The 26,360-nt window shown below is 46.9% G+C and overlaps 1 protein-coding gene across 5 annotated transcripts in view; it reads right to left on the reverse strand.

Annotated features, from left to right (window-relative positions):
* SEPHS1 (selenophosphate synthetase 1) overlaps window positions 1-26,129 on the reverse strand; it is a 31,110-nt gene extending 4,981 nt beyond the window's left edge. The window contains exons 1-8 of one of the 5 annotated variants that reach the window (XM_030940624.1): window positions 25,831-26,123; window positions 22,598-22,867; window positions 16,000-16,103; window positions 13,228-13,335; window positions 10,801-10,955; window positions 6,479-6,569; window positions 4,815-4,914; window positions 127-339 (exon numbers count right to left, since the gene is read on the reverse strand). In XM_030940624.1, coding sequence (XP_030796484.1) covers window positions 127-339; window positions 4,815-4,914; window positions 6,479-6,569; window positions 10,801-10,955; window positions 13,228-13,335; window positions 16,000-16,103; window positions 22,598-22,790 — 964 coding nt within the window. In that variant the 5' untranslated portion in view covers window positions 22,791-22,867; window positions 25,831-26,123. Of the gene's footprint in view, window positions 1-126; window positions 340-4,814; window positions 4,915-6,478; window positions 6,570-10,800; window positions 10,956-13,227; window positions 13,336-15,999; window positions 16,104-22,597; window positions 23,559-25,119; window positions 25,467-25,830 lie in introns of those variants that run through there. The other 4 variants (XM_030940625.1, XM_030940627.1, XM_030940626.1 and 1 more) reach the window with 4 other exon arrangements.
* Window positions 26,130-26,360: the final 231 nt, after the last annotated feature.

A 26,360-nucleotide genomic window follows, 5' to 3' on the forward strand; every position in this document is an offset into this window, starting at 1 on the left:
AGGCTGAGGTCGGCAGCACGGACCTTGAACAGAGTTGGGGCCCACTCGGAGTGGGAGTGCTGCTTTCTCGCCGAGCCTTCGGATAGCCTCACTATTTAGTCCTCATAAGCGCCCAGCATCCTGTACCTGAGGTCTCCGGGCAGGTCCCGTGCATGAGGCCGAACATGTTTCCGCAGGCCTTGCTCACTGCAGCCATCTTGGCCAGCACCGGGAGGTTGTGGATTACAAATGACACCTCGTTCCTCTGCTGCTTGGCCAGGTTCTGCGCATGGCCCAAAATCCCGAAGCCCGTGATGTCAGTGGCCGCGTGGGCATTGAACGTGTGCATAAGTCCTGCAGCTGGGAGAGAGAGGGGTGACTCTGAGAAAAAACACCTTTCCTCAACTGAAAAATCTTATGTCCACAATTGATCTGCAACTTCCTTCCTTGTCAGGGAGATAACAAATCGGAATAATGAAAACTCAAAGTTGTAAAATCAACCAAAGACATAATGAAATCCGAAAGTTCTTATTTCAGTTTGAACGACCTGAAAACTATTGGAAGCTTCAATCAATAGTAATTTTCCAGTAAACTAAAAAAACTATGCAGAGGGATGATGATCTCAGTGGAAGGTAAACCTACCAAGACCATCTGAAAACCAAATACCAGCACTTGTTTCTTTTTTTTTTTTTTTGAGATGGAGTCTTGCTCTGTCATCCAGGCTGAGGTGCTATAGTGAGATCTTGACTCACTGCAACCTCCGTCTCAAGTGCTCAAGTGATTCTCCTGCCTCAGCCTCCTGAATAGGTGGGACTACAGGTGCACAACACCACGCCCAGCTTTTAGACAGGGCTTCACCATATTGGCCAGGCTGGTCTTGAAATCCTGACCTCATGATCCGCCCGCCCCGGCCACCCAAAGTGCTGGGATTACAGATGTGAGCCACCACACCCGGCCAAGACCAGCACTTTTTAAGGCCTCACTCAATATCAAGGTACTCCTGCTAGAGATAAATTGCGTGAAAGTTTATTTTTTAAAAAATGTTCTTTTATAAGAGACAGAGTCTTGCTCTATTGCCCAGGCTGGAGTGCAGAGGCATGATCATAACTCACTGCAGCCTCCTCCTCTTGGGCTCAGGCAGTCCTCCTCCTGCCTCAGCCTCCCAAAGCGCTGGGATTACAAGTGTACAAGTGTACAAGTCACTGCACCCGACCTATTATTTAATAGACTTTATTTTTTGGAGCAGTTTTGCGTTTACAAAGAAATTAAGTAGCAAGTAACAGGAAGCTGCTATTACCCTTCGCCCCAGGTTTCGCCTATATTAACATGTTGCATTAGCGTCGTGTATTTGATAAGTCAATACTAATACATGACTATTAACTAAAGTCATAGAGGACACTAGGGTTCACCCTTTGCTGTCAATTCTACATATCCAACATTATAGTATCACACAGAGAACTTTCATTGCCCTAAAAATTCTCAGTGCTCCACCTGATCCCCTTCCTCTCCGATAATCTCTGGCCACCACTGATCTTTTCTCCATCTCTACAGTTTTGCCTTTTCCATAATGTCATACAGTTGGAATCTTCTGCATGGAGCTTTTTCAGACTGGCTTCTTTCACTTCGTAATATGCACTTAAGATTCCTCCACATCTTTTCATGGCTTGATAGCTCTTTTCTTTTTACTGCTCAATAATATTCCATACTACAGATACACTACAGTTTGTTTATCCATTCATCCACTCACCTACTGAAGAAATGAATGGTTGCTTCCGAGTTTTGGCAATTATGAACAATGCTGCTACGAAGATTTGTCTGCAGGCTTTTGTGTGAATGTAAGTTTTCAACTTTGAGTGACTATCAAGGAGCACAATCGTTGCATCATATAATAACATATTTAGTTTCCAAGTGGCTGTGCCAGTTTTCAGTCCTGACAGCAATGGATGAGAGTTCCTTCCTGTTTCTCTACACCCTTGCCAGCAGTTGGTATTGTCAGTGCTTTTGGTTTTTTTATGAGACAGGGTCTCACTTTGTCACCCACGCTGGAGTGCAGTAGTGCGATTACAGCCCACTGCAGCCTCAACTTCCTGGGCTCAAGTGATCCTCCCACCTCAGCTTCCCAAGTAGCTGGGGCTAAGGCGCAAGCCACCATGCCCAGCTAATTTTCTGTATTTTTCTGGTAGAGATGGGGTTTCACCATGTTGCCCAGGCTATTCTCAGTGTTTTGGATTTCAGCCATTCTAATAGGTATGTAGAGGCATCTCAATCATTGCTTTAATCTACAGTTCCCTATTGACCTACGACACTGAGGTTTCCTTTTATGCTTACCTGCCATGTGTGTATCTTCTTTTGTGGTGTCTGTCAAGGTCTTTGGGCCATGTTTAAATTGAGTTGTTTTTTATTATTGAGTTTTAAGAGTGCTTTGTGTATTTTTGGATACCTGACCTTGAACAGGTATGTTTGGCAAAATTTTCTCCCAGTGTGTGGCTTGTCTTTTCATCCCCTTAACACTGTTTTTCACAGAGCAGAAGTTTTTTATATTAATGAAGCCAAACTTACCAATTTTTTCTTTAACAGATAGTGCTTTTGGTGTTATAAAGTCATCACCAAACCCAAAGCCACCTAAATCTTCTCTGATGTTATCCTTCCAGTTTTATATTGTGTTTTATTTAGGTTTACGAGTCATCAATATGGTCTGGCTCTGTGTCCCCACCCAAATCTCATCTCAAACTGTAATCCCCACATGTCAAGAGAGGGACCTGGTGGGAGGTGACTGAATCATGGGGCGGTTTCCCTCATGCTGTTCTCGTCAGGGTGAATGAATTCTCACGAGATCTGATGGTTTTCTAAGTGGCAGCTTCCCCTGCTCTTCCCTGTCCTGCTGCCTCATGAAGAAGGTGCCTGTTTCCCCTTCACTATCCGCCATGACTGTAAGTTTCCTGAGGCCTCCCCCACGTGAAACTGTGAGTCAATTAAACCTCTTTCCTTTATAAATTACCCAGTCAGCCGGGCATGGTAGCTCATGCCTGTTATCCCAGCACTTTGGGAAGCCAAGGTGGGTGGATCACCTGAGGTCAGGAGTTCAAGACCAGCCCGGCCAACATGGTGAAACCCTGTCTCTACTAAAAATACAAAAATTAGCTGGGTGTGGTGGTGGGCGCCTGTAATCCCAGCTACTTGGGAGGCTGAGGCAGGAGAATCGCTTGAACCCGGGAGGCACAAGTTGCAGTGAGCCGAAATCGCCCCATTGCACTCCAGCCTAGGTGATACAGTGAGACTCCATCTCCAAAAAATAAATAAATAAATAAATTACCCAGTTTTGGCTATTTATAGCAGTGTGAAAATACACTAAACACTCATTTTGAGTTAATCTTTATGAAAGATATAAGATCTGTATCCAGAATAATTTTTTTCATGTGAATGTCCACTTGTTCCAGCACCATTTAGTGAAAAGACTCAAGGCCAGGTGCGGTGGCTCACGCCTGTAATCCCAGCACTTTGGGAGGCTGAGGAGGATGGATCACCTGAGGTCAGGAGTTCGAGACCAGCCTGGCCAACATAGTGAAACCCCGTCTCTACCAAAAATACAAAAATCCACCGGGCATGGTGATCCATGCCTGTAGTCCCAGCTACTGGGAAGGCTGAGGCAAGAGAACTGCTTGAACCTGGTAGGTGGTGGGTGCAGTGAGCCAAGATCATGCCAATGCACTCCAGCTTAGGTGACAGAGTTAGATTCTGTCTCAAAAAAAAAGTTTACTAGGATATATAATATGAGAAACATTAGTCATGTCAAAAGAATGAAAGCAGGCACTCCAAATACATATACTAACCACTTATATAGTGAAAACTTACACTAACCACTACTTTAAAACAATAGTAAACCACCAGCCAAACATGAAAAAAGTCCTGGAAGAATACATAAAAATGCTAGCAGGAGCTGTTTTGGGTAGAGGGACTATGGACAACTTTTTTCTATACTATTTTCCATTTTCTAAAAACTTTTCTATAATAAGCATGTAATTCTTTTATAGTAGAAAAAATGTATAAAATAAATGGGAAGAGAAGACATATTCAAAAACGCTTTTTAAACACAGCGTGCCATTGTAAACTGTGGTGAACACTTCGGAAGACAGTTTGGCACTATCCATAAAAGCTGAGCCAGTACTGATCTCTTACACGTGCATCAGAGGGCTGGGCCTAGGAAGTCCATAGCAGTCACCCCAGTGTAAAAACAGGAGAGCAGAGAAGGTAGTGGAAAAATCATACAGCAGTCAAAAGGAATCTACTGCAGCTACATACAACAAGGAGACTCTCAGGAACAATAGTGGATAAAAACAAGTTAAAAAAATGTAAAACTAATTTACCGCTTAAGAACACAAGGGCTGTGCGATAAAAACATTCTAAAATGCAAGAAAATAAACACAAAATTCAGTGGTTACCCCTAAGCAGGAATGCAGGGGATGGGTGGGAGTGGGAGCACCTTTAGGCTTCCAAGGTCATGTTCTGGAAATAGCTCCAGTATATTCAACTTTCTATATTTCCATTCTGAATGGTTTGCTTCCAAATCTTACATAGGTAACCCACACAAATGCTTTCTAGAAACAGTCCCTCTGGTATGTCAGAGGCTAGGACTTCCTTCTTTATCATAAAGCACTGTAAGTCAGGGACCATCTGTAGTGATCCATGGAACACCAACCTGGTACCAGGAGAAGACGGTCTGTAGTCACTGGTCAAAAAACTGGCCACCTCCCCTGAGACAGTATGTGGCCAACAAAGCCTAAGACATTTACTATCTTGGACCCCTGGGACCGAAGCGCCCTCCCCGCCTGTCATACCTGTCCTGTTGAGCCTCGCCATGTTCATCATTGCCTCCTGGTAGGCCAGCTCTACGTCTTCTTGGGTGACCACGAGTTTGATCTTATTCCATTTCTCAGGCTAGTAATAGGAACATAGGTGAGGGAGAGAAAGAGAGGAAAACGTCATTAATCTTTACTTCCAGCCACTGAGAAAAACAGCAACTTTTTCCTTATTTAACTTCTAGGGACTTTAACTCAGAAAACTGAACTTTCCAACTCTGGTTTTTCCATGGATAGTATTTTAGGTGTCCATTAGACCTGTCAGCATGGCGTCTTTTCTGTTCTCATCCCACGTTTCTGTAATCAAATGCTGTGATTTATTGGGTATGTGTAGCCTAGCAGGACACAGAGCAGCACTGCTGTAGACGCAGTGTAGTGTCCTGCTAGTGGAGAAGGGCTCCCCCATCCCTGACACTCCCTGCCTCGCCTGCTTCCAGCTCCCTGCTAGCTCAGGCCTGGGAGGTGGGGCTGGAAGGCGCCTCTGTGCAACATCTCTGCAATGGCCTTCCGCTCTGCTCCCCATCACAGGGGGAGGAGGGAAAAATCAGCTAAAGAACGCAGCAGCCTTAGAGAATTTTTCTACCCTGCTACATCAAGCTAAGATATACCAGGCTGATGAAAGACGTGCAATTATTGATTATTCTCTTTCAACTGTTTCTCAGGACTGGTAGTTTCAGATGATAGTTGTAGAAATTAAATGCACCATGATATGTGAGAATATACCCCAATCTTATTAATTTGTGAGTTGTTATGGCAATGAAGAAAACCAATCTTAAAGTATGATTATAGCTCACTGGAAAAATGACTCAGGAGACGTATCTTCATTCTAGATAGATTCATTCTCCACAAGAGATTTATTTATCAAAATGTTCTGAGTTACTAATCAGTTTCAAAAGACAAAACTACCAAACAAAAACAACCAAAAACCACATAAAACAATTTAAACTGTCGCCAGGCAAGATGGCTCACACCTGTAATCCCAACACTTTGGGAGGCCGAGGCGGATGGGTCACCTGAGGTTGTGAGTTCAAGACCACGCTGACCAACATGGAGAAACCCCATCTCTACTAAAAATGCAAAAATTAGCTGGGTGTGGTGGCCTGTAATCCCAGCTGCTCGGGAGGCTGAGGCAGGAGAATCGCTTGAACCCAGGAGGCGGAGGTTGCAGTGAGCCGGAGATCGTGCCACTGCATTCCAGCCTAGACAACAAGAGCAAAACTCCATCTCAAAAAAAAAAAAAAAAAAAAAAAAATTTAAACTGTCAATAACCCTGGCTTTATTTATACCCCAAACACCACGCCTTCCACACATTATCCTCCATATTATTTCTTAGTCATGTTTAAGACATGAAAGACGAAGCTATCTCAGGGCCAAGTAAACAAAGCTGACCCCCGGCCAAGCAAATTCTTTATATAGAAATATCTTAAAGCTCCAAGCTGGGGCTTACCTACTGCAATCAAGCATTCAATATGCAAAACTGTTATTTAAAGAATATGAACAATTCCTAGGATTTCTTTAAGGACTTAACTAACATTAACTCCCTGGATATGAAACTAAAAAACCTCATTTCCCAAGTTCTCCAACAAAAATTACCTACAAACGTCCCATTCCCCCCCCTCCCAGCACAGCAGTGGTTTACTCACAATATCCAGCCACTGGTGCACAGCCACTGCCACCTGTGTCCCCAGGGGTTTTGTCAACACCAGCACATCCCCTGGCACTGCATTGTCTGGCCTGAAGAAAAAAGAAAAAGGGCACGTTCTAGTCAAACTAACCAAGGAGATGAGCTCATCGCTATTAACACAAGAGAAGGAATATTCTGTCAGAAATATATTTGCCTTTGCATTTACTTAAACTGAAGCCAACCACCAGCATGTATGGGACAGAGCCTTCCAACCTGCTACTGAGGCTATTGCTGGAACAAAACATTCAGCCGTCAGGCTGGGTGCAGTGGCTCATGTCTGTAATCCCGGCACTTTTGAGAGGTCAAGGTGGGTGGGTCGCTTGAGCCCAGGAGTTCAGGATCAGCCTGGGCAACACAACAAGGCCCCCATTTCAAAAACAATAATTTTTTTTAAAAAAAGGAATGAAAACATTTAGCCTTCAAAAGTTTCATCAGGTCCAGATCTCCCCTCGACCACACACAAGTTGTGTGTGTCATTTTCGCTACAGACCCACCAGCATTCGAAAGCTTCTGAAACAGAGAGTGCTTCTTTATGACCACTGATATCCTAGAGACTCACGATGGATTGTCCGGCCCAGGGGTTTGGTGGATCTGCTGGCGATCTGTGGGTCTAATGTCTTGGTGATTTCTGCCACCAGGTTCTCAAACTCAGACTGACCGACTGTGAGTTTCCTACCTGGCACCCAGATGCCTCGGTGGTCCCTTAGAGACAGAAGGCAATACTAAAAAGGCACCTCTGAAAGATGGCAGCTGGCGCCCCCAGTGAAATATCTACCGGATTTGCATCCACACTACCAGGAAGCAGGTCTGAGAGTTGTGCCTTTCACAGCTTCAGGAGCTGAGCACATAATCGTTCCATTCTCCGATGCTGGCCTCCTCCAGTACTCACCCAAATCAACGAAAACAAAGCCAGGGCCGCAGATTTCAATGCCAACACCCAGCTCCCCAGCTCAACCTACACCATTTGTATCCTCTCAGCTTTGAAAAATAGAAATCTGTGACTATGCAAGAAACTGGTTTTCCAGAAACCAGACCTGAAGACATAAATGTCTTTGTCTTTGAATTCAGACTCAGTTGTACAATAAAGCTGATCTAAAAAAAATTTTTTTTATTACACTTTAAGTTCTAGGGTACACGTACACAACATGCAGGTTTGATACATAGGTATACATGTGCCATACTGGTTTGCTGCACCCATCAACTCGTCATTTACATTAGGTATATCTCCTAATGCTATCCCTCCCCCAGCCCCACACCCCCTGACAGGCCCCGGTGTGTGATGTTCCCCTTCCTGTGTCCAAGCGTTCTCTGTTCAACTCCCACCTCTGAGTGAGAACATGTGGTGTTTTGTTTTCTGTTCTTGTGATAGTTTGCTTAGACCGATGGTTTCCAGCTTCATCCATCTCCCTGCAAAGGACACAAACTCATCCTTTTCTATGGCTGCATAGTATTCCTTGGTGTATATGCACCACATTTTCTTAATCCAGTCTATCATTGATGGACATTTGAGTTGGTTCCAAGTCTTTGCTATTGTGAATAGTGCTGCAACAAACATATGTGTGCATGTGTCTTTATAGTAGCATGATTTATAATCCTTTGGGTATATACCCAGTAATGGGATCGCTGGGTCAAATGGTATTTCTAGTTCTAGATCTCTTTTTTTTTTTTTTTTTTAGACCAAGTTTCACTCTGTCACCCAGGCTGGAGTACAGCGGCATGATCTGGGCTCACTGCAACCTCCGCCTCCTGGGTTCAAAAGACTCCTCAGTCTCCTGAGTAGCTGGGATTACAGGCACCTACCATCATGCTCGGCTAATTTTTTGTATTTTTAGTAGAGACCGGGTTTCACCACGTTGGCCAGGCTGGTCTTGAACTGGCCCGCTTCGGCCTCCCAAAGTGCTGGGATTACAGGCGTGAGCCACCACGCCCAGCCAACAAGACTGAATTTTTTTTTTTTCTTTTTTGAGACAAAGTCTGGCTCTGTCACCCAGGCTGGAGTGCAGTGGTGCGATCTTGGCTCACTGCAACCTCCACCTCCCGGGTTCACACCATTCTCCTGCCTCAGCCTCTGGAGTAGCTGGGACTACAGGCGCCCGCCACCTCGCCCGGCTAATTTTTTGTATTTTTAGTAGAAACGGAGTTTCACCGTGTTTGCCAGGATGGTCTCAATCTCCTGACCTTGTGATCCACCCGCCTCGGCCTCCCAAAGTGCTGGGATTACAGGCATGAGCCACTGTGCCCAGCCTAAGACTGACTTTTCTTAACAAGACATCAAATGTGGAAAGTGACAACTTGGTTAGGAGAGAAACTTCTCCAAAGAAGATACACAAATGGGTGGTAAGCACACGAAAAGATGCTCAGCCTCATCTGTCATCAGGCAGACATAAATCAAAACCACAAAGACATTCCACTTCATACCCACTAGACTGGCTAGAATCCAATAGACAGACAGGAAAACAAGTACTGAAGGGGTCGTAGAGAAATTGGAATCTTCATACATGGCTGCTGGGAATGTAAAATGGCACAGCCATGTTGGAGACCAGTCTGATGATTCCTCAAGTTAAATATAATTACCACACGACCCAGTCAATTCTTAGGTATACACCCAAGAGAACTGGAACATGTCTACATAAAAACTTACACATGAATGTTCATGGCAGCATCATTCACAATAGGCAGAAACAACCCAAAGGTCCGTCACCTGAGGAATGGCTAAATAAATCAGGGTCCATCCATGCAATGGATTATACAGCCATGGAAAGGAATGCAATGCTGACTCATGCTACAACACGGATGGACCTGGAAAACGTTCCGCTACGGGAAAGAAGCCAGATACAACATGGCATGCTGCATGATTCCATTTCTGTAAAATGTCCAGAACAGGCAAATCCCTACAGACAAAAGCACATTCTTCATTGCCAGAGGATGGGAGCAAGAGGGAACTGGGAGTGAGCTACAGGGCTTATCTTTGGGGTGATGAAAATGTTCTGGAATTGGATAGTGATGACGGGTATACAACCTGTCAATACTAAAAACCAACACACTGTGTACTTCAAAATGCTGAAATCTATGTTATGTGAAATTCTGTATGTGAATTATATTTCAATTAAAAAAACTAAAATGCAGGCCAGGTGCAGTGGCTCACGCCTGTAATCCGAGCACTTTGGGAGGCTGAGGCGGGCGGATCACAAGGTCAGGAGATCAAGACCATCCTGGCTAACACGGTGAAATCCCGTCACTTCTACAAATACAAAAAATTAGCCAGGCGCAGCGGCGGGCGCCTGTAATCCCAGCTACTCGGGAGGCTGAGGCAGGACAATGATGTGAACCCGGGAGGCGGAGCTTGCAGTGAGCCGAGATTGCGCCACTGCACTCCAGCCTGGGCAACACAGTGAGACCCCATCTCAAAAAAAAAAAAACAAAAAAACAAAAAAAAATGCTAATACTACGCTAAGTGACAGAATCCAGGATGGGGCAGGAGGACTGAACAGTGACAGCCAAGGAAGATGGGGTTTCTTGAGGTAATGGTTGTACAGCTCTGAATATACTCCAAACCACCGACTCTAAATGGGTGAATTGTACAGTATGCAAATTGTATCTCAATACATCTATTTTTTTTTTTTTTTGAGACGGAGTTTCACTCTTTTTGCCCAGGCTGGAGTGCAATGGCACGATCTCGGCTCACTGCGTAGCCTCCGCCTCCTGGGTTCAAGCAATTCTCCTGCCTCAGCCTCCCAAGTAGCTGAGATTACAGGCATGTGCCACCACACCCGGCTAATTTTGTATTTTTAGTAGAGATGGGGTTTCTCCATGTTGGTTAGGCTGGTGTCAAACTCCCGACCTCAGGTGATCCACCCGCCTTGGCCTCCCAAAATGCCGGGATTACAGGCGTGAGCACCACCTCCAGCCTTTTTTTTTTTTCTTTTTGAGACAGAATCTCGTTCTGTTGTCCAGGCTGGAGTGCAGGGGCACCATCTTGGCTCACTGCAGCCTCCACCCCTGGGGTTCAAGAGATTCTCCTGCCTCAGCCTCCAGAGTAGCTGGAACTGCAGGCTTGCACCACCATGCCTGGCTAATTCTTGTATTTTTAGTAGGGACAGGGTTTCACCATATTGCCAGGCTGGCCTCAAACTCCTGACCTCAAGTGATCTGCCCGCCTCGGCCTACCAAAGTCTGGGACTGTATGCGTAAGCCACCGCACCCAACCTTAATCCATCCATTTTTAAAAAGAGAGGACACAGAGAGAACAGGTCAGGTGGTATGAAACAAAAATCAACTTACATGATAAATTCATTGGGCTGACAGACAGTGGTAGCAACTCCTCCCAGGACAATCCAGGGGTTTAGTACTGTTTGGCCGCCCGTTACAGACGTTCCTGCTTCCTCAGCTGCGTCTTTAAAACCTTGGATAATCAGAGGCATCACTTTATCCCTTTCCTAGGGTTGAAAAAGGTACAAATAAAAAGTCAAAGAACTCTGTTGAAAACCCAGAAAAGAAGGTTTTTACACTTACAGTTTTTAAAAAGAACCATAAAATCCTAAAGGAAGTCCTGAAAGTTTAGACAGGACAAGTTGTTAACCAAAGCTAGGGGCCAGGCATAATTGCTCACACCTGTAATCCCAGCACTTTGGGAGGCCGAGGTGGGCAGAGAGCTTGAGCCCAGGATTTTAAGACCAGCCTGGGCAACACAGCCAGACCCCTTCTCTACAAAACATGTAAAAATTGCTGGGCGACTGGGCGTGGTGGCTCACGCCTGTATTCCCAGCACTTTGGGAGGCCGAGGTGGGCAGATCACCTGAGGTCAGGAGTTCGAGACCAGCCTGGCCAACATGGTGAAACCCCGTCTCTACTAAAAAATACAAAAAACTAGACGGGCGAGGTGGCGGGCGCCTGTAGTCCCAGCTACTCGGGAGGCTGAGGCAGGAGAATGGCGTAAACCTGGGAGGCGGAGCTTGCAGTGAGCTGAGATCTGGCCATTGCACTCTAGCCTGGGCGACAGAGTGAGACTCCGTCTCAAAAAAAAAAAAAAAAAAAATTGCTGGGTGTGGTGGCATGTGCCTGTGGTCCCAGCTATTCTGGAGGCTGAGGTGGGAGGATGTCTTGAGCCCGGGAGGCTGAGGCTGCTGCAGTGAGCTCTCATCACGCCACTGCACTCCAATCTGGGCAACAAAGGGAGATCCTATCTCAAAAACAAACAAAAACAAAAGCTAGAAAATATTCCACAGTGTAATCATTTTATGCAATGCTGGAAGATATTCTAGACAACAATGTAAATAAAGCCCAGACACCGACACTGTGACTCAGTGCACAGGACCAGCCCTAGGTCTGATGACTGCTGGAAGCCAGCTGTCTAGTGCTCCTTGAGAATCCCAACACTGGCTTCTTAAGCACAGGTCCCCTGCCCTGGAGTAGGCATCCATCCTACCAAGGATTGGCTGCAGGCTATGAGTAACACACACTGGCAGAGCTGTGCCAAGACCACCATGCACCACTGATGACCACAGCCCATGTTCGAGGGCAGGAAAGGGCCTACTGGAAACTCAAGTTTCTCTAAGGCAGGACAAACTGTTGGGGCTTTTTGGGACAAAAACAAGTGCCTGTCTATCTAAGCAGGAATTCATCTCTGGTTCAAAGAACAGGTTCAGGCAGCAAGGGCACAGAATGCTAGGCGATGACACAGAGGCGTGAGCACATAGTAGCCCTAGCCCGTTACCATCTACGTCCATGACATCCCCAGCCACAGCAGAGGGAGTGCCCTCTAAGTGCCACGTGTCCCACATCTGTAAGGCTGTGCCTGATTCACACTGAGGCACCAATACTATGGATGAAACTTTATTTTAAAAAACACACAGGTCGGGCATGGTGGCTCACGCCTATAATCCCAGCACTTTGGGAGGCCGAGGTGGGCAGATCACCTGAGGTCAGGAGTTCGAGACCAGCCTGACCAACATGGTGAAACCCCGTCTCTACTGAAAATACAAAAATTAGCCAGGCGTGGTAGCATGCAACTGTAATCCCAGCCACTCAGGAGGCTGAGGCAGGAGAATCGCTTGAACCTGGGAGGTGAAGGTTGCAGTGAGCTGAGATCGCGCCACTGTACTCCAGCCTGGGTGACAGAGTGAGACTCCGTCTCAAAAAAACAAAACAAAACACACACACAAATGTCTTGAGTCAGGCATGGTGTCTCATGCCTGCAATCCTAGCATTTTGGGATGCCAGGATGGGTGGATCACCTGAGGTCAGGAGTTCGAGAACAGCCTGGCCAATGTGGTGAAACTCCATCTCTAATAAAAATACAAAAAATTAGCCAGGTGTGTTGGTACGCGCCTGTAATCCCAGCTACTTGGGAAGCTGATGCAGGAGAACTGCTTGAACCCGGGAAGTGGTTGCAGCGGAATGAGATTGCACCACTGTACTCTAGCCTGGGCGACAGAGCAAGACTCTCGTCTCAAAAAAAAAAAAAAAGGCTTGGTTTCAGTCTACCAAGAAGAGAGAAAGGGAGCAGGTGGCAGAAGTGAAGAGATGAACAGGCCAGGCTCACTCATTTTAATTTACTGGTAACTGCCAAAAAGTGGAAAGCCAGAAGGAGTGCAGGGAGCCATATGGCCTGGGCTCCTCGTTTTCCGGATGGGAAACCAAGTCTAACCAAGGCCAGAGATGCCACCAGGACAACACTGACCAGACAGCAGCTGGGTGGCTCCTACTTACCCTGTCGGTCATTTTATTACTGACTCCAAGGAGCATCAGCATATTGTCACATTCCGTGACCCCCATTGCGTAGAGGTCACTGAGGACATTGGCACATGCTATCCTGCCCTGGGAAGAGAGGGAAACGTGAGAAAGGACAACCGGGAACTTTCCATCTGCAGAAACTGAGTGAGCCATGGAGCGGACTCCACAGAGAACTTGGGGACTTTCCAGGAGTGGCAGCTACTGGGATGGGGTCCTCAGTTTCTATGATTTACAGACTGGCGACCTTTCCTGCAACACAGAGTTACCAGGCCATTCGTTTTTTCTCAGACATTCCTGTTACCACCTCTTTCTTGTGCAGAACAAAGAATGTACCAGTTTTTCTCCATTCTAAATTTTAGAAGTCCTCAATTTATTTAGATGGGGAAGGGGTGTATGTGCAGGGAATGAGGAGAAGCAAGGTTAGAAATGACACTGTGGGGAAGAGCTAGAGTGAAAAAGCCTGCAAACAACTCTCCTAAAGAAAAGCTGGAAACAGCCATGTATCCCAAACAGATTCTAAAAATGGCTGGCTTTAGTGGTTATAGAGAAGGAGACAGTCTTTGTGCACTTGGATTAAGAAATGTTTGCAGCTTAAGCTGGGTGTGATAGCTCACGCCTGTAATCCCAGCAATTTGGGAGGCCGAATTGGGTGGATTACTTGAGGCCAGGAGTTAAAGACCAGCCTGGCCAACACGGCAAAACACCGTTCCTACTAAAAATTCAAAAATCAGCTGGGCATGGTGGCACACACCTGTAGTCCCAGCTATTTGGCAGGCTGAGGCAGGAGAATCGCTTGAACCTGGGAGGTGGAGGTTGCAGTGAGCTGAGATCATGCCACTGCACTCTAGCCTGGGCAACAGAGCAAGACTCTGTCAAACAAACAAACAAACAAACAATAAGAAAACAAAAAACAAAAAAACTGTGTAGTTTCAAGGTTGTATGAGATAAACAGAAAAATCATCTTAAGAAACAAATAAAAAAATACCCAGGGCTGAAGTCATATTGTTTTCAAAAAAAAAAAAAAGAGAAGCATTTCCCAGTAAATGTCATTTTATTAGGAACTTTAAAATGCAATTCAACAGAAATGTGGTAATGAAGATTTTTTTTTTTTTTTTTTTTTTGAGACGGAGTCTCGCTCTGTCGCCCAGGCTGGAGTGCAGTGGCCGGACCTCAGCTCAATGCAAGTTCCGCCTCCCGGGTTCACGCCATTCTCCTGCCTCAGCCTCCCGAGTAGCTGGGACTACAGGCGCCGCCACCTTGCCCGGCTAGTTTTTTGTATTTTTAGTAGAGACGGGGTTTCACCGGGTTAGCCAGGATGGTCTCGATCTCCTGACCTCATGATCCGCCCGTCTCGGCCTCCCAAAGTGCTGGGATTACAGGCTTGAGCCACCGCGCCCGGCCGAAGATTTTTTTATTGCCACTGGAGATTTAAAGTTAAGTTGCCCTTATCTAAAGTTTTATATTTTATAGATAGTAAAGAGAAAACACAAATTTTCCTTCTGACATAAGGATAATCAAACTCCCAAGTGTTATCATTTCCAATGGCTTTTTAATTGATTGCTTTATGTTTTCTTATACATTCCTGGAAGCCAGCAATGCAGCTCAACAACCGTCTGTGACTGCACTTTCAGTATCATCAAGCCAGTCCACAAGGTCAACAGGTGGTCCACAACTTGGACAAGCCAATTGCTAGTTAGGGGGTGGTGATTTAGTGCCCCTTCTGTTCTGGGTGCTCTCATTTTAGGAGATGCTGGAGAATAGTGGATTCTGGTTTTAGCCATCCCTGCCACCTGGTCAGGTGGGACCTAGGCTGTGGCTTATCTGCCCAGTCTCAAGAGTATTGCTCCAGAGGAGAAAACAGATGGATGTGCAGAAGGAATACAGGTTTCCAATAATCTGGTATTTGCCACTGGTACCTGAGGGAGAACACTCCCCACGTGGCTGCCTCATGATAAAGTCCCTACAGTGTAGCCTGATCCCACTGTCCTTGCCACACATGAAGAACACCTGGCATTTTATAGCAAACCAGATATTCCCAGTCTCTCCACTGGCTCCTCCTGGGTGGGAGGGAATTGGGGTTAAAGGTTGGGTGGATCAAAGGGTGGCTGGCTGCAACTACGCAGTGAACAACTGGGGAACACAGCTCAGCAGTACATCATCAGTGGCTAGGAACTTTAACTCAGTGGTCAGAAACCTACTACGCACAGCGGCACATCACACGGTGGTAGGTGTGCAGGTGGCTGGGTTGAGTGAATTAACCAGATATCAGAATTAATGTTTGAGACATCTAATTGTGATGAGATACTAGCTCCTTGATTTCTTGAAGGAAACATTTAGGATCAGTCCTATTACAGAGGACAGTAACATCCCCCGCCTAAAACACAGGGGTGATGGAAGTTACCAATGTCAAAGACGGGACAGTGCAAGAAAGAAGAAAACGACAAAAGCCTTAGTCCATTGACACGCTACTAAACAAGAGGTGTTCTTACGCACAGCATGTACTCAGGTGCAACAGCAGCAGAGGGCCTTCCCTCCTTCCTCTCTAATTGCTTTACGCCCAGTGCCATGTGTGGGCAGGGGACAGGCCTGACTTCAGCAACTGCAGGAGCCTGAGCAGGGTGGGGCCGTATAGTTGGGATGTAACAGAAATAAAACCAAAACCCCACAGATACATACAAAACCCCAGCCACAACCCAAACCAAATGAATAAGCCCTTCCAGTCACAAAAACACATCAGCTCATGCTTACCATCATGTAAGGGTCGTCTACGATCGGGTAAATGTAATCTGTGGTTTGAACCAAGGAAAGCCCACCGTGCCTCAAAGGAATGACACAAGTATCCATTCCAATGCCTGTGGAGATGGAAGTTATTAGCATCCAAAAATAAAACGGGAAAGCCATTTCATTTTATACCACCAGTACACTGAACAGGAAGAGCTCATAAGACACTTATGGAAACTGCAGGCTGCCAATGAAGCCATGTGTTTCCTATCAAGAAGCGTAACTGAAATAAACGTGAAACATATCCAGCTTAGGATGGAAAATACCAATGAAAATGTTACTCATCAAGACGCAACTCCAATATGGCACAGTTTTAAAACCTTAATGATGTCTTGAATAAAAATCTTTTTCACTGTATGATTTTTATTATATTATTTTACTGTATTACTGTAGCATGTGACTGGTACCATATGCAATTTCTTTGAAGATGAGAATCCTATCAATGGAGCTGGGGTTATCTTAATTATAGTTATTTTAAGTACATCTTTAGCCATTATCATATTGACCCATCAGAAAATCTGTAAAATATTTTTACACTGAAAAATGCTATTACTACTTTTACATTCTAGTTAAAATTGAAAATGACACACACAGATTAAATGAAAAGGACAAATCCCAATAGACAATTCAAATGAAATTTCCAATCAAGCATGTATATAAACACTCTGGCGTCTATGTCAGAGTAGTCAAGACTACCAGTAGTAGTCAAGATAAGCTACTCCTTGTCTTGGAGACAAGGCTGTACTCCTTTAAACATTACCTGTAACGCAGGCATTTTACAAACTCAGACTAGCATTCCCACCAAGAAAGCTGAACACAGTGAGCAGCCCTACACCCCTCAGAAGGACACTCTTCTGGCCTCTTCTGAGGACAGCTGTTCCTTGGTATCGTGGGGGACTGGTTCCAGGACTCCCACAGACACCAAAATCCACAGATGCTCAAAACCCCGATTTGAAATGTCCCAATATTTGCATATAATGTGCGTAGGTTTACGCACATCTTCTCACATACCTCCTGAAATCATCTCCAGATCACCTATGATACCTAATATGGTGTAAATCCAATGTAAATATTTGTTATACTGTATTGTTTAGGGAATAATGACAAGACCAAAAAAAAAAAAAATTCTGTACATGTTCAGACACAACCATCCATTTTTTTTTTCCGCTGCATATTTTCAGTCTGTGGTTGGTTGAATCCCCCGATGAGGATTCCACAGACACGGAGGGGGCCGCTGTACTTCTACTTTGCAGTCCAACAGCCAGAAGCAGGGAAAAAGCCAGAATTAGGACAAAAGGAAAAAATTATGTGCTTGAATCTACCCTATAAATTCAGAATTTCAAACAAGTATAAATCAAATTTGAATCGCACTAAAACGACCTTTAATACTCTGTGTAAGTGAAAGAGCCGGGAAGGACTGCCTCAGTCGATCTCACCACAGCAGCAGACCTCACAGAGGCGGGTCATGGAGGCACCAGATCTTTCCTGCCGCAAAAATGAAATCGCACTGAATAAAAAGCCATAGGCTGTGAAGACTGGCTGATTTTTTTTTTTTTTTTTTTGAGATGGAGTCTCGCTCTGTCGCCCAGGCTGGAGTGCAGTGGCCGGATCTTAGCTCACAGCAAGCTCTGCCTCCCGGGTTTATGCCATTCTCCTGCCTCAGCCTCCCAAGTAGCTGGGACTACAGGCGGCCGCCACCTCGCCCGGCTAGTTTTTTTGTATTTTTTAGTAGAGATGGGGTTTCACCGTGTTAGCCAGGATGGTCTTGATCTCCTGACCTCGAGATCCGCTTGTCTCGGACTCCCAAAGTGCTGGGATTACAGGCTTGAGCCACCGCGCCCGGTGACTGGCTGATCTTTTATTACACTAGATGACAAAGCAGAAACTCTTGCTGGAAGACCTCGCTTAGGGAATGGAGAACTGAAGCTCAGAATGGCAAGTTTCAACCATTTCAGGCACTGGATCAGTTTTCATTTGTCAGAGGAGAATGTGTGCGATAATTCACGTAAACAGACCCTGGGCACAACCTCTCAGAAATTCCTCTCACCACACTCTTTAGCACCTTTATATAGAAGTACCACTCTTTAACTCAATGGATTCTCCCTAAATGATAATTCCGACAACTGGTTATTCTGAGTATATTACTATTTACTTTGGAAAACAATAAGAGGCAGTTTTCTTTCAGACTTCCATTTAAACTGGAGGACTACTGAAAGAGACACTAAATCCTTGCTGAATGATAGCATTAAATGTTAATTTGAATAATCTTAAATTTCAATTAAATATATTTGATTTGTAAAGCACTTTATTTCTAAATTTAGCAAGTCCTTTGATCAGAGCAACTGGGGACTCTTGAGCACGACTCCAGGGCTGAAAAGCAGCTCCGTTATCCACGGTTTCTCTTTCACACCTGTGCCACCACAGTCTACTAGAATAGGGTCTAGCGCTGTCCAATGTGGTGTGGCACGCAGAGGGTTGGCTGCGTGCGCATCTGACAAACAAAGAGGTGCTGTAAGTATACAACAGATACCTGATTTTAAACACCTAGTACCAAAAACCAACACCTCATTATAATGTTTTATATACACATACTGAAAAGACATTTTTTCGGCCAGGCGCAGTGGCTCACGCCTGTAATGCCAGCACTATGGGAGGCCGAGGTGGGCAGATCATGAGGTCAGGAGATCGAGACCATGCTGGCTAACATGGTAAAACCCCGTCTCTACTAAAAATACAAAAAATTAGCCAGGTTTGGTGGCGGGCACCTGTAGTCCCAGCTACTCGGGAGGCTAAGGTGGGAGAATGGCCTGAACCCGAGAAGTGGAGCTTGCAGTGAGCCGAGATCGCACCACTGCACTCCAGCCTGGCCCACAGAGCGAGACTACATCTCAAAAAAAAAAGAAAAGACATTTTATTTTTATATATTGTGTTAAATAACATAGATTATAATTAATTCCACCTGATTCTTGTTATCAGGTTTTTAAAAATATGACGACTATAAATTTGAAAATTACACATGTGGTTTGCATTGTATTTTTGGACAGCACTGGTCTATAGTGATTGGTTTAGAAATCACCAACCACATTTCAAGGAAGGAAGAGAGAAGGGGTGAGCCTGAGATGCCCACAGGCCTTGAAAAACTAGGGTTTCAAATGGCAAGAGAGAGGGACAGTCCAGAGGGAAGGTGACTGGGAACAGAGGCAAATGCCGCAGGGTCGGGAAAGCATTAAATACTAGACTGGGCAGTTTCGGTTTAATGACCAGGAGGCAATAGGCAATCCTGCTGGAAGGTTTTCAGCAATACTGACCTCCTCTAACAGAAAGACAACCCAAGGCACCATATCACTGCCACCCACCCCCACCCACCCGCACCATCCCGGCAACAGCAGCAATCATAACTTGATAGCTCTTAGGTACCAGGCAACAGATGTCTCAAGTTCTAAGGCACACTTCTTTTAACATTTCTTAGGATACATTTAGTAATTGTGTATACATTTAAAAGCTGTTTTGGTTAACCCTTCAATTAACACCATTTCTGAAGCCAGATAACATGACATTCAATTAGAAAAAAGTTAAAAACATAAAGAGACTGGGCACGGGGGCTCACGCCTTTAATCCCAGCACTTTGGGAGGCCGAGGTGGGTGGATCACTTAGAGTCAGGAGTTCCAGAGCAACCTGGCCAACATGGTGAAACCCTATCTCTATTAAAAATACAAAAAAATTAGCTGGGTGTGATGGTGTGTGCCTGTAATTCCAGCTACTTGGAGGGAGGTTGAGGCATGAGAATCGTCTGAACCTTGGAGGCAGAGGTTGCAGTGAGCTGAGAGTGTACCACTGTACTCAAACCTGGGTGATGGAGTTAGACTCTGTCTCAAGAAAAAAAAAAAAGTTAAAAAAATATACAGCCGGGCGCAGTGGCTCACGCCTGTAATCCTAGCACTTTGGGAGGCTGAGGTGGGTGGATAATCTGAGCTCAGGAGTTTGAGACCAGCCTGGCCAACACGGTGAAACCCCATCTCTACTAAAAACACAAAAAAATTTAGCCAGGCGTGGTGGCATGCGCCTGTAGTCCCAGCTACCTGGGAGGTGGAGGCAGGAGAACTGCTTGAACCCGGGAAGCGGAGGTTGCAGTGAGCCGAGATTGTGCCACTGCACTCCAGCCTGGGTGACAGAGTGAGACTTCATCTCAAAAAAAAAAAAAGGGACAAAAAAACCCACATACATACCACATATACGTGTGTACAGAGTGTATACACATACATGTATTATGCATATAAGTACAGATACACATGGCACACCTACACACATTTTTGGTATAACAATGCAAAACAGTAATTTTTTTTTTGTTTTTTTGAGGCAAGGTCTCACTCTGTCACCCAGGCTGCAGTACAGTGGTGTGACCTCAGCTCACTGTAGCCTCCGCCTCCTGAGCTCAAGGGATTCTCCCAGCTCCTTGGGAGGCTGAGGTGGAACTACAGGCGCACAACAGCAGGCCCAGATAACTTTTGTATTTTTAGTAGAGACAGGTTTCGCCACGTTGCCCAGGCTGGTCTTGAACTCCTGACCTCAAGTGATCCGCCCGCCTTGGCCTCCCAAAGCGCTGGGATTACAGGCATGAGCCACTGCACCCAACCCCAAACAGTAATTATTATTTTATAGATTAGGAAGCTGAGGCTCAGGAGGGCTGGGTGACATTCACGACGTAATATGAGTGACAGTAAGTGACTGTGCCAGAGGAAGTTATAAATAGTAATTCTTACTTTATCCCGTAATGTTTTAATTTCATTGGTTTTTGAGCATTAAGTATTAATAGCTTTTTTTCTTGACAGTTATCTAACAGCTTCCTCAGTATATTCTGATTTCTCGACAGATAAGCCAACATCAAATCAGCTAGCCCACGTGGTATTTCTCCAAAATTTGACCATCAGCTGGACGGCAGGAACTGTTTTCTTTTTTTTTTTTTTTTGAGACGGAGTCTCGCTCTGTCGCCCAGGCTGGAGTGCAGTGGCCGGTTCTCAGCTCACTGCAAGCTCCGCCTCCCGGGTTTACGCCATTCTCCTGCCTCAGCCTCCGAGTAGCTGGGACTACAGGCACCCACCACCTCGCCCGGCTAGTTTTTTGTATTTTTTAGTAGAGACAGGGTTTCACCGAGTTAGCCAGGATGGTCTCGATCTCCTGATCTCGTGATCCGCCCGTCTCGGCTTCCCAAAGTGCTGGGATTACAGGCTTGAGCCACCGCGCCCGGCCGAGGAACTGTTTTCAAACTGAGCTCCTGAAAGTCCTGCAGGTCAGCAGGGACTGGGGTGTAACATTTCTTCCCTTCCAACCAGAGCAAGTCTGCTTTTATCTGCTTTCTCTGTCTGGGAGGAAAGGAGGCCCCAGGCTCATAACCAGTGAACTTTACAAAATAATAGCCAAAAAGAAATGAAATGAAAACCTTGGCTGGGTGTGGTGGCTTACGCCTATAATCCCAGCATTTTGGGAGGCTGAGGCAGGCGGATCCCCTGAGGTCAGGAGTTCGAGACCAGCCCAGCCAACACACTGAAACTCCGTCTCTACTAAAAAGACAAAAATCAGCCAGGTGTGGTGGCGGGCCCCTATAATCCCAGCTACTCAGGAGGTTGAGGCAGGAGAATCGCTTGAACCCGGGAGGCGGAGGTTGCAGTGAGCCAAGATCGCGCCACTGCACTCCAGCCTGGGCGACAGAGCGAGACTCCATTTCAAAACAAAAGGAAGAAAACTGAGCAAGTCACACAGTAATTACAGAACATCCAAACCTCCAAAACTATGCGTCGAACACAAGTGATCACAGTCTTGTACCATGTACTTAATAAACTGCACAAGAAACATGAATAAACAATACCCCGGGAGCCCAGAATCTGTTTCTAAGCTCTGTGTTTGGGAAAAGTGAAATCACTCATGACATCAGGAATTTAACAAAGAAAAAAGACACTGCCCTGGTTCCAGAAGACAAGCTGGGGTCAAGAAGAGATCCATCCAGTCCTGGGTCTGGAGCAGTCCCACCTCCTCCCTACAACACAATTTTCACCCAATGCATCCTGCAGACAACCCCAATGCCCTCCTGACACAGTCACTGCCATCCAAGTACAGTAAAAAAAAGTTTTATTTATTAAAAAAGTTTTGTTACATTACAGTAAAAAAGTTTTAACTGTAATATAACAATCTCAATCGCATACTCCATAATTTAAAAACTGTCAAGAGTACCCCTCTTTATGCATTTCAAGTACTTTCTCTATATAAGTTACAAGAACTTATATAGTAACATAGTTATCATTGATTGCTCTTCTAATCCTTCTCACAAAAACTCAAAAAAAATAAAAGGGGGGTACAATGTACACCATTTGGGTGATGGCCACACTAAAAGCCCAGTCTTCACCATTATGTAGTATATTCATGTAACAAAACTGCATGTGTATTCCCCGAATCTATAAAAGCAAAAAAAATTAATAAAAAATAAATAGGCAACATGGGAGGCGAGAAATCTGGTTTTTAACTCACTGATTGTCAGATTGCAGACCTTCAAACAAACACTGGGTTACCTACCAAGCCTTGGCATAACGGCTCCCAGAAACTGCTCATCTTCTTGGAAGTGGTTCTCTTGTAAAGATTCCAGCAATTTTTGCAGGACATCTTGGGGCACTTTGCAGCCTGTGCCCTTCAGTTCAGTGAATCTGGTTAGCCGGAAGCTTTTGTCCAATTCGTAACTTTCCGGGTTAAAGGACTCCCGCGTAGACATGGTTCTTGGGCCCCGCTCTATCACAGCTCAGCCCCTCCCCTCCCTCTGCGCGTTGGCTGGGTTCTTTATGGATCCACCTGGGTGTCACCAAAACACAAAGATGCCATGAAAAGAATTCCCACGGGAACCTGCCAGCGAATCAAGTGAATACATGACAGGGAAAAGTAAATGTGACAAGGGCTGAAATCATCAAGACCACTTATATTCATCACAGCAGAGCATATGACAAAATAGATCTTTTCATAAAGGGACTATGTCAGCACAGACATCTACGCAAGACCTGACATCTGGACTGTGGTTTTAACTGTGGCCAGAGGGCCAGCCTGCAGGTTCACATGACACTACGCCACCTTGAACAGCAAGTCCCAAAGGTTCTTCTAGGACTCAGCATTAGAACAGCACCTCTGGGCACTTCATATGTCAACCTGGAAGCAATGTGGTTTAGAAAGCGGCAGTCCTCACTAAAGTGACTTTTCTGGAAAATCTTTGGTATCTTTTGCTTTATCATAAAGAAAAATGAAACGCTCAATACAAACTTGGCAGAAAAGGACATTAATGTAAATGCACTGGACAAAATTCTTCACGATGTTAAATCCTAATTTTAGAAAAACACGTTTTCCCTCTGAGCCCAAAGAATATACAACAAAAGGCTGGGCGTGGTGGCTCATGCCTATAATCCCGGCACTTTGGGAGGTCAAGGTGGGTGGATCACTTCAAGTCAGGAGACCAGCCTGGGCAACATGGCGACACCCTGTCTCTACTAAAAGTACAAAAATTAGCCGAAGGTGGCGGTGCGCGCCTGTAATCCCAGCTACTTGGGAGGCTGAGGCAAGAGAAGCGCTTGAACCTGGGAAGCAGAGGTTGCCGTGAGCCGAGATCGAGCCACTGCACTCCAGCCTGGGCAACAGACTCCGTCTCAAAAAACAAACAAACAAATAAAATATACAATGCAATCCAAAACTAATAGGAGTCCTCTACAAAGGGCACAACTTAAAAACTGCAATGGCACTTTTAACACAGCAAGGTCTGTTCTTCAGGAGAATGCCTGAAAAGTTCTCTGAAGTTTTCATGCAGTGCTATTTCCTAGAAAGCAAACATGTAGCCCAGCAAACTAGTACACACATCACTGACAAAATATGCTACTCCTCATTATCATTTCATTGCAGAACCTTAACAATAAATTAAGCCATACTAAATCACCAGCATTTCGGCCCTGTGTACCACCGTTAGGTTTCTGGAACAAGTACTCCTACGTTTTTTAAACTTTGGGGCTAAAGGAAAAAACAACATGTATTCCTCGAGTTTACAAACCTCCAGACAGATACTTTATTGGGACTAGAATTACAGACACCCCAAGTTTTAAGGTCAGTTTCCCCTATAAAATTTATGATTAAGAACATAACTCCCATTTATAGAGTTTTCCATCCCTTGGGACGCACATCGCTCATATAAATCTCAAGAAACCCGAGTTTGGGCAGTAATCCAAACCGTCTTCACAAAAACACGGTTTGAGATGAGTAATGATTTCGGTGGGAAACGTAACAACTGAACAGGACTCAGCCTTCCAACACGATCCCAAGAAGCCTCCCTGCCCAAAAAGAGCAGGCGCTGGCCGCCAAGTGACAGAGAACAGAATTTTGAAGCCATCTTAGAGTTGGGGGAAAGTTTGAATACCACTTTGACTTGGAAGGCGTTTCAACAAAAACAACGAAGTCCTTTCCTCAAAAAACACCTCGCATTTAACACAGCCTCACCCCTACCAGAAAAAAAAAAGAGAAAGAAAGAAAAAATCCAACTCACGAGGCACTCAGTTATTTTCCTACCTCCCATCTATATTCCTCTCCCAGCTCCCAAAAAGGTGGGGAGGAAAATTGTGGGGAGATCACTTCCTTTTAAAACACGATCTTCTCAGAGTTTTAAGGGCGGGGAGGGGGGGGGTTTAAAACACCTTGTATCAGGAGGGCGCTCAGATTTAAAATTAGAATGGTCCGAAGGACACAAATCAGCCTCACATCCTAATGAAAAAGGTACTAGATTCTTACATTTTTGGAGGGTATGGGAAGGAGGAGGCGTGCTGGGGGAAATGTGCAGTGATTAAGGCACCAGGGGGATCCATTTGCATTAATAAGGGACAGTGTCCCGCGACCCCGCAGCCACATGTTTACGCCTTTAAAACAATGGCATGAATATTTAAAGCAACGTTTAGCCCTTTCCTTCCTGGGCACGTTTCCAGTTTGGTTTTTTTTTTCCTCCTCCAACGAGCGTGCGGAGCCGGGGAGCCGGTCAGCGGGGTGGCCCCAGCGCGCTGCCCCGCCAGCCCCGGACCTACCTCCCCGCCGGCCCCGCACAATGGGGCGCGCTTTCCAGGACGCCCGCGTCGGAGGCGGCCGGGGCGGGGAGCAGGGAGCCCGGGGACACCCTCGGGCTCAGGCCCTCGCCGCCGCCTCGGAAGGCCCAGCAGGCCCGGGCTGCGGGCGGGCGGCGGGGCGGAGGCGGCAGCTCGGGGCCTTGGCCGGGCCATCCCTGTTCGGGACGGCGGGAAGCGGCGGGAGGCGGCGGGTAGCGCGCGCGCGGCCCAGGAGCCGGGGAGGACGCCTGGACCCACCCGCCCCGGGTCGACGGGGCCCGCGCGGTGAGAGGGGTAGGCGGGGAGGCCCCGGAGGCGCCCCGGGACCCCGGGCCGGCCGCTCCCGCCGCGCGCACGGGCCGCCGCCGTCGCCGCGCAAAAATGTCGGCGGGCGAAAAAATTAACCCCTGCGTGGCCGCCGCCGCCCTCCCCTCCGCTCCTCCCCGCCCTCCCTCCCTCCTTCCCCGGCCCCGCGCGGCGGCGGCGGCGGCGCGGGCGGCGCTTCTTTTTTAAAGCGGCCCCACCAAGCCCGGCGCTGCCCCTCTCCAGGCAAGGCTGGCGGGGCCGGCGGCGCGCGTCTCCCCGGCGGTCCCGGGCGGCCCGGAGGGGGATTTGCAACGGCCGCCGCGGGCCTGCGGACCCGGATTCCCCTTTAAGCCTGCGCCTCCCCCCCGCGCCGGGCCCGCCGCTTACCGGCTCGCTTTGCGCCCTCCGCCTCCTCCCGAAAACGGGCCGCGGGCTGCTCCCACAATGCACCGGGCGCGGCCGGGCTCCCTTAAGCGTCGCCTGAATAAAAATGCCGCGCCCGGCGGCGGCGGCTGCGGCGGGGGCCCGGGCCCGCGCCTGAGCGCCGTGGGGGCTCGCCTGGCTCGGCGCGGCCCTGCGGGAGCCGGGCCGCCGCGCTCCCGCCGGCTGGGCGCGCGGGGGTCCTTTAAGGCCGGCCACCTCCCTTTAAGAGGCGGCCCGGGCTGCTGGGTGGTGGCGTGCGGCCCGGGAAGGGGGCGGGGGCGCCGTGCAGGCCCGAGCGCGGCAATGATTGGTCTCGGGGGAGGGGTGGGGGGTTGCAAACCCGAGGAGCGGTGGCATCCGTTGCATGATGCAAAAAAGGATTGATTTCAAAAGTTGCGAGTTGCATTGGCAGCCGCCCTTGGCGCCCGGGCCACCTTTTTCCCAGGCCCCGCGGCAAGGGCCGCGAACGCTTCCGCCACCTGGCCGGGTTCGAC

The sequence above is a fragment of the Rhinopithecus roxellana genome, chromosome 11 (assembly GCF_007565055.1).
Source record: "Rhinopithecus roxellana isolate Shanxi Qingling chromosome 11, ASM756505v1, whole genome shotgun sequence".
Taxonomy (NCBI): Eukaryota; Metazoa; Chordata; class Mammalia; order Primates; family Cercopithecidae; genus Rhinopithecus; species Rhinopithecus roxellana.